The 14,469-nt window shown below is 33.7% G+C and overlaps 1 protein-coding gene across 4 annotated transcripts in view; it reads right to left on the bottom strand.

Annotated features, from left to right (window-relative positions):
- Positions 1–4,476: 4,476 nt before the first annotated feature.
- Positions 4,477–14,469, bottom strand: part of LOC100329039 (liprin alpha) — a 144,786-nt gene continuing 134,793 nt past the window's right edge. For all 4 annotated transcript variants that reach the window (XM_085499732.1, XM_085499731.1, XM_085499730.1 and 1 more), the window contains 6 exons: positions 14,030–14,312; positions 13,458–13,633; positions 10,762–10,859; positions 9,582–9,826; positions 8,505–8,835; positions 4,477–8,288 (listed from right to left, as the gene is read on the bottom strand). In XM_085499732.1, coding sequence (XP_085355858.1) covers positions 8,521–8,835; positions 9,582–9,826; positions 10,762–10,859; positions 13,458–13,633; positions 14,030–14,312 — 1,117 coding nt within the window. In that variant the 3' untranslated portion in view covers positions 4,477–8,288; positions 8,505–8,520. The remainder of the gene's footprint in view (positions 8,289–8,504; positions 8,836–9,581; positions 9,827–10,761; positions 10,860–13,457; positions 13,634–14,029; positions 14,313–14,469) is intronic.

The raw sequence follows: 14,469 nt of genomic DNA on the forward strand, positions 1-14,469 counted from the left end.
TACTAATTAGTACATCAATTATTTTTTATACAGGGTTTGGGCTGAATTAGGGTCTGCATTATACCACTGGACCAAGGTTTTCTTTTTGACAACGACATGCCTGTAGGTTTAAAATGTTCATTTTACAGCTTCAGTAAATGTATTAATTCTGTTAAAAGGGTGATTTACAAGGGTCTCAGTGCCACTGAGCTTATGTGGACCATATGTTTCTGATCATAACTTGATTATGACGTAACTAGAATTGACACATGTGGGCTGGATGTACTCACATCATTACTATGATGCCATCAATCATTCTCTTACTGATTTGAAAGTGTGTTGTATTGTGTTAGGTATTTTATGTTCTTCTATTTGTAGATTCTCTTTCTCCAAATTCAGTAGTTGATTTGTGAGTTAATTAGCATATATTTAAATGTATCTTTGAAATTGAAAAGTAACATGGCTGGTACTCTGCAATAGTTTTGAAAGCTGAAGAGAGTATCTCATGATAACTTCAGAAGAGGGCAACGTTCTTTCTTTTATTTGTTTTTATAAGTGGATGGTCCGCTTTATACAATCGTGAAATGTGACATTTGAGTACTATAGGTTCCCTACTATGAACACTAGGGGTTATTAGTAGAGATAGCCTCTTTTTTTAGTTACTGTGATTAATTTTACGTAGCTAGTGACAATTAATATTACAGAAAAATTAGTTCAGAAGGGATATTTTCTAAAAATTAAATTAATCGATTTATTACTTCACATTACATGATGATTTGCAAAAGTAATGGTATATAAGCAATGAACTTAAAAAGCGGTTCAGGCGTTAACTGAGTGCAATACTGCTGAATAGGTCATTTGCAGGTGTCCGTTTAACGTATTATACCTCATTACAATTATTTGTAATTTGTTCGTCCTTGTACATAGTTGTTTGCTATAAAATGACAAAGTTTCCATTTGATATAACACCAAGTGTTATACCGAGCCGTTGATGGTGTGCATCGTGCACGAATGTCGAACCAGCCTGCAGCATTATTTACAAAGTCGGACGACATATCATGCACACTTGAAACGTGCAATCTAAAAGAAACTATTTTGAAGTGAGATTATATTTAAGTGATATTTGTATTTATGTAACCTGGATAATTTTGTTAGTGAGGGTGGTTTAACAGATATAAACCATAAATAATTGTAATATTTGCGATGTGGCTAATAATTAACAATCAAGTGTGATCACTAGTACCGGTATGGGTTCCATCATGTTTTCTTGGTTTTAATTTTGTCTATTTTTTGTGCAAATAAAACTAAAATGAAATTTGTAAACGACAATTAAAATCAAAGAAAGCTTAGGAAGAACTCTCTTGTGCTGACAGTATTGAAGGCGCATTAAAATTAATTTAAAATTTGCTTATCAAGGTAACTAATATTTGTTTGATTTTTGAAATGCACAACATAAAAACAATGTGATCCACATTATCAAAATTTATAATACATTTGATTTTTCATCCATGGTTTTTAGACTAATTAATTCCATAGCACCTCTCTGATGAATTCAATTTAAATCTGATTTGATTTGACACAGGAGTCAAAAAAAAAAAATGTCATCAGATTTAAATCACACATTTCACATTTTTTTATTATGATGGTTCATGTCAATATATATTTAACTCATACTGTGACCTTTGACCTAATTAATGGTCATCAATTATTTCAACTAAACGTACCATATGCAAATAAATAGAAATAAGTATTTATTATATTATGAGGATGTAATGTGGGTGAATGTATTCCTATATGTATGATATATGTGCCAAATATGAATGAAAATGGTACATAAACCTTGGAGATATAGTAGTTGGTGAAAAAGCAACATCTTTGATGCGATAGCAAAATGAATCAACATTGAACAAAAGCTGACAAAGCATGCATAAGATATCACATTTTCAAAAAAACTAAATGCTGCCATTCAGCCATCTTGGATTGAATCAGTAAACCACTGCATGCGCCTATGTCCCAGATAAAGTACTTGGCACATGCAAAGAATGAACAGATTTAGTCCACAGGGTTCTAAAATATGACACTGGATGGACGGACTGAGACCAAATTATAAGCCCTGTTTAGAACTTTTTTTGAATGGGAACTAATAAGGAATGTGTATATATGAACACCTGGGCTTTAATGGACAGTAAACCAGGGAGTCCAGGGACTGATAAACTGTAGCCCTATCCTGTATGGGGAAAGGGGATATAAATTGTATACAAATAGACACGGGATGCAAGCTCCAGCAATCCCACTTTTATTTACTGATTTACACATTGTGAGTCAATCCCCAATGACTTAATGAGTATATACATTAGTTATTAGACTGTAGTTTTAGGTCTAATCTATCATTGCTAACATGTTTAGGGTACAATACAGTTTATTTATATTAGACATAAGCTAAAAAAAACAACAACAACACGTTCACCTTGGCTCACATTGAGTGGAGGAATCTATAAAGAGTGCAAAATCACCCCCCACCTTGTTATGTAATAAGGGTATGTATATTATGTTGTATTGATTTAAGCGGTCACAAAAAAGATGTTCACCAGAAAATCAATAACCAAACTACACAATAACAAGGTGGTTCTAATAGGTACAAGATTTGACTACCAATAACTAGGTGGGATTAACAGGTACAAGATTGGACTACCAATAACTCGGTGGGATTAACAGGTACAAGATTTGACTACTAATAACTAGGTGGGACAAACAGGTACAAGATTTGACTACCAATAACTAGGTGGGATTAACAGGTACAAGGTTGGACTACTAATAACTAGGTGGGACTAACAGGTGCAAGATTTGACTACCAATAACTAGGTGGGACTAACAGGTGCAATATTTGACTACCAATAACTAGGTGGGACAAACAGGTACAAGATTTGACTACCAATAACTAGGTGGGATTAACAGGTACAAGATTGGACTACCAATAACTAGGTGGGATTAACAGGTACAAGGTTGGACTACCAATAACTAGGTGGGACTAACAGGTACAAGGTTGGACTACCAATAACTAGGTGGGACTAACAGGTACAAGGTTGGACTACCAACTACGCAATAACTAGGTGGGATTAACAGGTACAAGGTTGGACTACCAATAATTAGGTGGGATTAACAGGTACAAGGTTGGACTACCAACTACGCAATAACTAGGTGGGATTAACAGGTACAAGATTTGACTACCAATAATTAGGTGGGATTAACAGGAACAAGGTTGGACTACCAATAACTAGGTGGGATTAACAGGTACAATGTTGGACTACCAATAACTAGGTGGGATTAACAGGTACAAGGTTGGACTACCAATAACTAGGTGGGATTAACAGGTACAAGATTGAACTACCAACTACGCAATAACTAGGTGGGATTAAACAGGTATAAGGTTGAACTACCAATTACACAATAACTAAGTGGGACTAAACAGGTATATGTTTGGACTACTAACCACACAATAACTAGGTGGTACTAAACAGATACAAGTTTGGACTACCAATTGCACATTAACTAGGTGGGACTGAACAGGTACAAGGTTGGCCTACCAACTATGCAATAACTAGGTGGGACTAAACAGATACAAGTTTGGACTACCAACTACGCAATGACTATGTTGAACGAAGCATAAACTAGGTAGGGCTATTAACTAACCGATAAGTAGGTAAGACTAAATAGGTACAAGGTTGTACTGCAAACTATCCAATAACTAGATTGGGCTAGCAACTACCCAATAACTAGATTGGACTACCAACTGTCCAATAACTAGTTTAGACGAATCAACACCCAAGGTGTATGTAGTTGTGGCATGCATTTACATTAGAACATATAATAAACTGAGTTGAGCTAGCATCCTGCATTACAATTCCTATATAATTACATCTTCATTCACTGTGTCATTTTTTTTTATTATGTACCCTATATATAATGCAGACAAGTTTATTGTAGGGAAGAAAGAAACACATGCATGTCAAATACAGTAAGAAATTTCTGCAGGAATCGTAAATGATAAAACTACCTTTGCTTACTTTGGATTGGATGGAAATTATAATGTGTATATGTACCAAGTCAATCAAATTTGTTTTGAATGCTTTAGATATTTTTGTAAAAACAAAATGACCACCAGTCATCCATCTTTGATTGAATTGCAAGATAATGACATGAGCATATGCAGCCAAGTTTGAATCAGATTGGTCAATACTGGTTTCGATACGTCCCCAACAATATTTTTGAGTTTGAGAAAGATTGGACAGAAACTACAAGAAAATGTTAATGACGACAGACATCGGGATCCCTTATATTTCACCATTATTATTACAGGCAAGGTAGGCAAATGGGCACAATACAGTTTCAATCAAGTTCAATATTTCACTGGCAAGTGGACAGAATTGTACTTGTCACTGAACAAAACAATTAGGGTATGGGAGTGAAGTGCTTGACTTTAAACACAGACACAAGAAATATAATAAAGAATAACTTACAGTTTTATTTCTGTTTGTTGTGGGTTTATTATTACAGGTATAAACCATAATTTGTGATATCTCAATGAATAATTTATAACATCATTCTTTCAAATTTCTAAGAAAAAACAACTAATGAATATTCATAAATGTTCAGCTATTGAATATTCATAAGGCTGGTCACATGATACACAGAGCAATGAACTGAGTCGCCTAAACAATGGAAGTATCAAATTTTGAAATAAATCTAGGTCCTCATGGATTAATAAAGTTTGTTTTTAAAGTAAATTATGAGGTATATTAATCCATCAGGGCCTAGTAAATTGTACATATATTACACTGTCTGCAGACTTTGCCGCATTCATGAATTTGTATCAAAAATGTATCCAGAAAACAGAACCTGTTTTCCATCTTGATAAACTATGACCAGCTACCCAATGTCAATTCCCCCCCACAAAAAAAATACCCCCCTCCCCTTTTGCAGTTCTTAACGCAGTCACTATGCGTTGCCAATGACGATTATACTTGTAATTAGCACCTCACTCCTCTTAAAGAACCACACAAGGACTAATAACAGGACGTCCATTCTTAGTTTGACACAGAAACTTTTCTACTAAATTATCCAGTAAAATAACTCTTGGGTTATCAACTCATTGAACCAAGAACAGGGCATGTTTTCATTTTTGGCACACAATGCATGCATCCCATTAAATGACAAATTTCAAAAGGACATTAAACCAGACTGCGATTAGAATTTGTTTTATTATAAGCATATTGATGAAGTGTTGATGTGCCATGAATGTGTGCTGCACAACACCGACTGCTGCGTTTTAATTACATTCGCTTATAGTAGAACAAATGCAGTATTTTCCAAATGAGAACAGTCATCTTTATTTTTTTCCGATGAAAGCAGATTATTCAGCATCAGTAAAAGTTTCAAGACTGGAGACCCAAGACAGAATCACATGATCAAAGAGGGATTGTGGTCAGGGCTGCGAGTGTTCAAATTACGTGTGAACAAATAATGCATTTTGTATGCGTTGTATACGTCGCTATGGGACCCACAGCGATGACGACAACCACCGCCCCTCAAAACAGTTAGAAATTCTGGAAAATATTTATTAAGAAAGAAAATTTTGTAGACTTTATACAATTATTTGAATTATGCAATATATATATATACACATTAAGGAGGGAAGTCTTGAAACTCTGACAGGTAAATTTCTGCTGCCCATCTTACCTTCAGACAATCACTATTTTACATATATCTAATTAACATCACTTTCAAACACTCCAACCATGTTCAAGCATATGCCTTGCCTTGACAGCCAATCAGTAATGAGCATTCATTGAAGAGATCACATGATTTTTGTTATACTACAGCTGATTGGATGATTATGAAACAATTTGTGACATGATATTACATCACGTGAGATTTTTCCATTTTGGGGAATAAAAATTTGTTTTTAGTTTTTGAAATGAAAGAGTTTTAAATTGGACAAATTTTTAGTTTTTTTTTTTAAAAAACACTAAAATATTTAAGGAATTGCAGAATGCAACCCACAAGTAGCACACACCCCTCAAACTTTCTCTCCTCACCTCCCTGAATAAAAATGGTATGATCCATGTGAGCAAACAAAACTTCATTCCACTAAAAGGAAAACAAGTGGGGTAAAATCCACCGAAGAGAGCACTTTTGTATCAATGACTTTTCCTCACTGTTACATTATTGCTGTGAAAAATATTTGAATATAAGTACAATATATGAGAAAATTGGCATTTTATCTACAATTCAAATTTATCTGAAATTTTCAATTTTGAACCTTGACCTAGGCAACTGCATCTGAAAGAAACACCAAACAAACACATTTCCTTCTCTGAGCTAGCCTTCAGAAAGCAGCAAAATTTTGGCACAATTTCACCTGAATTATCATTCAGTATTTATTAAAATACATATTCAGACAACAAACAAACAAAGCAAAGGTTTATTCTAAAAAGAGAAGAGAAACAAGAACACACACAAAAACAGACTATTTGCTGCTCTACCCATCATGCCAAGAAGTTGTTAATTTGTTGGTGTTTCTTTCCAGTCACTACTCAATTAATAGGCCTGCATAGAATAGAAGCAGAAGTGTTTTCAACAGTCGACAGTGGAACCAGATAACTATGTAAAAACATTAAAAGTTGAACTTAAAATACAAGTTATTAATTAGAAAGAACACAAACTACAACAAAGTGACCATTTTGCATTGCTTCATACAGAGGCAATTTGAAAACATACCAACAGGGCATAGACATCAAAGTTTCTTTGAATCAACACTGGTGTTCCAAGTATTTTGTAATTTTTTTTTATTTCACGAGGAATGGGTACGAGGGAGGAGGGAGGGGGGCATATTCTTGCTGAAGCACCAGGTAATTACACAAAACAGATAAATATATAATTTACATGGCGAAAAAAAAAAATAAACTGGATAAAAGCGACTCGTATCTTGCGACAACTTCCCTGAAGTTATTCAAATTTGTTAAAACTACATGGTAGCTTTGTGCTAAGCCACGACCATTTAATTCAAGAAAACTCTGATCCCTGAGCCCACTAACATAAACAGTGAGATATAAATAAAGCAGACAGAGGGGAAAAAAAATGTGTTGATCACAATGAAATAGGCAGTTTTGTGACCAATTACCCCTCTGCTCAAACCGTAAATGACACGACAGAATGTGGTATGCGTGTGTACATACTCGAGTCAACATCAGTTGTCATTAGATATCTATAAAAACAGAAAAAAAAATGGCTTTGGCTAACTGTTTGAAATATAATATATATATATATATTTTGTATTAGTCTTTGGACAGAAAAAGGCTTCATGTCGCTAAATATCAACCAATAATCAATCAATGGAATAACGCAAGTCCAATATTCAGTCGACTTCAAACTCAGGAAACATAGAAACAGGTAAATAGTACTGATGGATCTATAGAAATACCACAAAATTAAAATGCTACTTTCATAGAAGAAAATGGAATTTTGAGAAAATGAAAAAATAGGAAAAAAGTAAGTTAAAGAATTCTTTTTTTTCTCAAAAAAATTGTCATTAAATTTTATTGGGATCACGTGATTGGCTCATACAGAAAATACAAAAGCATGGTTACAAAGGCAATTATTGTCTTTGACACCATGTCAACTTAGGTTGGGCATGCACAGGGTTTTGTAAGACAAGACATGATTGGTTCACACAGAGTCCTGTTTGTGTATACATGCAGCACCATCCAATGAATATTAGTGTAACAAAATGAACCAACACACTTTGCAAAATAAAATGCAATAAAAAGTTGATTTTTGTTGCAGATTTTATTTCTCGCACAGAATTAATCCTGTAGAGGTTTGCTTTGATTGATTGATTGAATAATTGATCGATTAAATTAAGTATAATTTGAATTATAGTTCAGGAAATATCAGAAAAGTCAAAGTTGAAGACACTGTATACTGACTTGGTAGGGAGTACACGGAAAACAAAACAAAACAAATAATTGTTGCTTTTCGATCAGTAGTGAATCGTCCTTGTTTTACAACCTTTCCACCCCTACAATGGAAAATGGATCCACCCAGAGCCAGATCCTGAATTGTGCAGAGGGGTGACCTGGCTTGAATGGAAGTAATCAGCTGCCATACGGTTAGTTGTATCTTTATTCTTTGTCTCTTGTTCTTCAAACCCCGGCGTCATACCTGCTATATATCATGATTTTCATTTTAATAAGCATCTAATCATTTACAATTCTTGTATTTTCCATTCTAAAGTAAATTCATAAATGAACCTGAAAAGTGAACAAGAAAAAATTGAAAGGTAAGAGTAAATATAAACATTGAATGATAATACCTAACCATCATTGCAATTTTCAAGAAGCAAGGTTCCACACCAATTTTACATGTAAACACCAACACTAAACGATTTTAAAATGGATCTACCCGCCATTTTGTCAGCAAAGCTCAAAGAGGAAAAAAAGAAAAGAAGCAAATTGAAATTTCCTTACCTGAGGTCAGTATTCATCAGCAGGAGAACGTTCTGACATTTTGATCTCCTGTTGATGTTGTTGTCGTTGACGACTGTTGCGTATTACTTATCAATCGCTGACTTGGCAGCACCGTGGTTGTTCTCGCCATGTGAAGGGGTGATCCAGGGGCCATTCTGCCCGTGTATGGATCCATTGGCATGGGTTCCATCGCTTTTGACGATGCCGTCATTCCCATCTGCATATCTGATAATGACTTTTCTTTAGTTTTCGGTGTACTGTTACTACCGCTGGCATCTTTGGGACGAAATTTTTTCCTCCACGATGGTGCACGCCTAAATTTGCCATCACCCTAGGGAAGTGGAAACAAGGATATACAAAGAGTTTTGGGGAAATGGACAGATATGAGTGTTAAGACATAAGACTTTGAACAGCAATTCGAACTTTTTATTTTTTATTTTTAACGTGATTACTCTAGGATGTTGAGGTATAGTATCATGTGGTTATTACAAAGGCATTACGGTGATTCATCTCCACGCAAGTGTGTTCACTGATGTGATTCTATTTCCATCATGTACCAATGTTACTGCTACCAATGTAAACAAAAGTGTTTGAATTTGATGCAAATATGTAGAACAATCTCCAAGTAAAGAAGACACATTCAAATGCAACTGCAACGCTGTCGTACAGGGACAGCTGAATTCCACCGTTTTCGCTGACAAACATAAAACAATAACAATTATTGCCGTTATATAATAACAATATCACTATTTGGTTTATAGAATCAGTCTGTTTTTTTTTTTATCAATTCACAAAATTTGTATTTTGTTCATCCGGTTCAAATTTTATACAAAAAGATACAAACCATAATACTAAATGTTGCGCCAAATATTTTGACTGGAAAAATGATGGCATTCAAAAGGTTACAATGATCATAAAAACCACTATCTCCCTAGGAATATACCTTGCAACATTGTAATATTCCTTGGAACATTGCCAGCAGTGTTTGTTTTGACTATGCCTTCAAGCATTGTTATGCAAAGGAGACAGCCAGTGGGTTTCCTGATCAGTTTTGACAACTTATTTGGTTATACATACCTCGTCTATCCGCCGATCGGTACCTAAAGTCAGTAAATTGCTAAATTCTCGTTCTAAAATTTGCCTTGCTTGTGAATTCTGCGTAGGAATTTGTAACGCCAACGCTAATGCATTATGGTCAAAACTTTCATCAAGGGCAATCAGCCCTCCGTGGACACCACTTTCTATTAGGTTAGTGGCATAATCTCGAAGGCCAACAGAGTTGACCCATTTAATTATTCGTTCATTGGACCATACAAACACATCTGTAAAGAAAGGAAGTTTGCAAATCAGTAATAGTAGTTGGGTTAATTATTTGGCAAAGGCGTATATTCTTGTTCACATATCAATGTTGTCAAGACAGTGGTTTCGGAGAAGAGGGAAAAAAAAAACAGCAAGATGACGAAACTACCACCTGGATCTTCTAAATCTAGCAATTCAACCACATGGCAGCAGGAAGTTGCCACATTCAAAAGCTACCAACTCAAACAGAAAAAACAATAATTACTAATCTAGATGGCACAACACGTTTATTTTAGTTTATAGGTGCAGTTACTCCACATTTGTTATTTCGTCTTCATTGCATCTGTGACTGTGACTGTGAGATTACATGTACTTGCATATGACTGAAGATCTTTGAATGCAATAAACTATTATTATAAACTAGAAGGCACTCCGATAGCACAAACCTCCGCAACAATTACAATTTACCTATTTTCACTAATTCCTCTTTCCTATTGTATTATATCATGTCTCTTAAAGACAAAACACATTCATGATATTGATACAACTTTTAATTTCTTTATGAAAAGAAAAACACCTAATTGAGTCTTGACTAGTTTCACTCAATAGTGAAAAGTTCTTCAAAACTTTACTATCCCCATGGCAACTGGTTCATGTTTGATGGAAAACTTCTTGCAAACAAATCTTATCTGGCAATGAATAGTCATTAGTCAATCAATTCTTATCTTTTTGAGTTATGAATCAAAAACCATTCCTAAAATTGTTGTTTCTATGGCAACTGAACCCACACAACAACTAAAAGTGTCCCTGTACTACGGCAGTCGTTCTTGAAAATTTTATGAGAATCAATCTATAACTTTTTGAGTTATCCTGCTTACAGACAGACAGACAGACAGACAGACGTATGCAAAAACATAACCTCCTTGAAGTAATTAATAACAAAATTGCAGTTTCATACCTTTTATTTCTGATGTACTAGATTCCCTACTTTTTTCAAGTTCTTTTTTGCTATAATTAACTCTTTTTAAAGACATTATACCATACTGAAAACTTGTTCTGTAACCAACAAAATTATAGAGCATTATTTATTTTACATGTTTCACAGTGAAAATAATATGTACTCACATAAATAATCGAGGTGTGTGTGTCTAGGGTCAAAATAAAATCATATTTTAATGATCAAGCATACAATAATTTTTTTGGTTTATATCCACTTCTACTGGAAATGCACTTCTAATACAACAAAGAAATTTAGATATTTGTATTATTAGAAGAATTTGTTACAGACACCAGTCCTGGTTTGTAAAATAAGATGTGCATTTAATGTCATATTTGGTTGATCTGATTGGATCAAATTCTTTCCAACTATTATCTGATTGGATCAAATTCTTTCCAACTATTATCTGATTGGATCAAATTCTTTCCAACTATTATCTGATTGGATCAAATTCTTTCCAACTATTATCTGATTGGATCAAATTCTTTCCAACTATTATCTGATTGGATCAAATTCTTTCCAACTATTATCTGATTGGATCAAATTCTTTCCAACTATTATCTGATTGGATCAACATTCTTTCTAACTATTATATGATTGGATCAACATTCTTTCCAACTATTATCTGATTGGATCAACATTCTTTCCAACTATTATCTGATTGGATCAACATTCTTTCCAACTATTATCTGATTGGATCAACATTCTTTCCAACTATTATCTGATTGGATCAACATTCTTCCTAACTATTATATGATTGGATCATCATTCTTTCCAACTATTACATGATTGGATCAACATTGTTTCTGACTTATCTGATTGGATCAACATTGTTTCTAACTATTATCTGATTGGATCAACATTCTTTCTAACTATTATCTGATTGGATCAACATTGTTTCTCACTATTATATGATTGGATCAACATTCTTTCCAACTATTATCTGATTGGATCAACATTGTTTCTAACTATTATCTGATTGGATCAACATTCTTTCTAACTATTATATGATTGGATCAACATTCTTTCCAACTATTATATGATTGGATCAAATTCTTTCCAACTATTATCTGATTGGATCAAATTCTTTCCAACTATTATCTGATTGGATCAAATTCTTTCCAACTATTATCTGATTGGATCAAATTCTTTCCAACTATTATCTGATTGGATCAAATTCTTTCCAACTATTATCTGATTGGATCAAATTCTTTCCAACTATTATCTGATTGGATCAAATTCTTTACAACTATTATCTGATTGGATCAACATTCTTTCTAACTATTATATGATTGGATCAACATTCTTTCCAACTATTATCTGATTGGATCAACATTCTTTCCAACTATTATCTGATTGGATCAACATTCTTTCCAACTATTATCTGATTGGATCAACATTCTTTCCAACTATTATCTGATTGGATCAACATTCTTCCTAACTATTATATGATTGGATCATCATTCTTTCCAACTATTACATGATTGGATCAACATTGTTTCTGACTTATCTGATTGGATCAACATTGTTTCTAACTATTATCTGATTGGATCAACATTCTTTCTAACTATTATCTGATTGGATCAACATTGTTTCTCACTATTATATGATTGGATCAACATTCTTTCCAACTATTATCTGATTGGATCAACATTGTTTCTAACTATTATCTGATTAGATCAACATTCTTTCTAACTATTATCTGATTGGATCAACATTCTTTCTAACTATTATATGATTGGATCAACATTCTTTCCAACTATTATCTGATTGGATCAACATTCTTTCTAACTATTATCTGATTGGATCAACATTGTTTCTAACTATTATCTGATTGGATCAACATTCTTTCTAACTATTATATGATTGGATCAACATTCTTTCTAACTATTATATGATTGGATCAACATTCTTTCCAACTATTATCTGATTGGATCAACATTGTTTCTAACTATTATCTGATTGGATCAACATTGTTTCTAACTATTATCTGATTGGATCAACATTCTTTCTAACTATTATATGATTGGATCAACATTCTTTCTAACTATTATATGATTGGATCAACATTCTTTCTAACTATTATATGATTGGATCAACATTCTTTCCAACTATTATATGATTGGATCAACATTCTTTCCAACTATTATATGATTGGATCAACATTCTTTCTAACTATTATATGATTGGATCAACATTCTTTCCAACTATTATATGATTGGATCAACATTCTTTCCAACTATTATCTGATTGGATCAACATTCTTTCCAACTATTATATGATTGGATCAACATTCTTTCCAACTATTATCTGATTGGATCAACATTGTTTCTAACTATTATATGATTGGATCAACATTCTTTCCAACTATTATATGATTGAATCAACATTCTTTCCAACTATTATCTGATTAGATCAACATTCTTTCCAACTATTATCTGATTGGATCAACATTCTTTCCAACTATTATCTGATTAGATCAACATTCTTTCCAACTATTATCTGATTAGATCAACATTCTTTCCAACTATTATCTGATTGGATCAACATTCTTTCCAACTATTATATGATTGGATCAACATTCTTTCCAACTATTATATGATTGGATCAACATTCTTTCCAACTATTATCTGATTGGATCAACCCAAACACATTACCTATGGAAGCTATCCACCATTTTCAGCTGACCTCGAAGGTCTTTTTTATTGAGGTGATCTAACATTCTTGCATCCACAAGACATTCCATAAAATAACTTCTATATTGCGGTAACCCTAGACTTGGAAGCCAGTCGTTTCCTATCCATTCATGATTCATATCACCAAACGCTAGAGTCTGCAAGAGAAAAACAGATTTTCATTCAATCTTATATCGATATCTACCGGGGTATAAAACATGTGTTGATGCTCAGGTTGATCAGTGTTTTGATCAAAATGTAAACAGTTAGAACAGTTAGTTAGATTTGGACTATACTGGTACAATGCTTATACTTATACAACAACAAGCAACTTTGTTGTGAATCATTTTAGTCTAAATGCCATCAAGTAACAGTATGGGGTGACACCACGCTGTAGCGAGCACTTATGAACGTTGGAAGATAAGAACAATGCTTTGAAGTATGTCTATTTGGTACAAAATTATCTTTGTGAAAAAAATTATGGCATTATGTGTTAAGTGGGTCACATACAACAAATATAAAATATGCAAATTTAAAAGTATGCTGTCACTTACTGTTCTTGTTGTTGGAGGCGCTGATGGACTTGTTAAGCTGACCATTTCCTGTATTGCTAGCCGCAACTTTAACCTATGAAGGGGATTACTAATTCCTATTTCTCGTTGGATTTCTTGATCTGATAGTGCTGACATAATTGCACCACTTTTTACGTTTGCCCGACAGGCTGCGACATACCATGCTGGCATACCAACCCACAACTCTAACCACGCTACCACCGTTGGACCGTTCCAAAGTGCAAATGGCGTGTGTACTTTCATTGCTTCTTCAAGTAGTTCATGCCTGAATGGAATAATTTGCATATTAGTATTTTCGAAAATTTTAATGGCCAAGTTTAATTCCTTCAGAACAACAAAAGTGACTGAATTGCCCAAACCACTGATTTATTTATTTATTTATTATCATCTCCTGCTAACCTTTTCACAACCAGTTCTCTCTT

This window comes from Saccoglossus kowalevskii, chromosome 1 (assembly GCF_978046115.1).
Source record: "Saccoglossus kowalevskii chromosome 1, keSacKowa6.1, whole genome shotgun sequence".
Classification (NCBI taxonomy): Eukaryota; Metazoa; Hemichordata; class Enteropneusta; family Harrimaniidae; genus Saccoglossus; species Saccoglossus kowalevskii.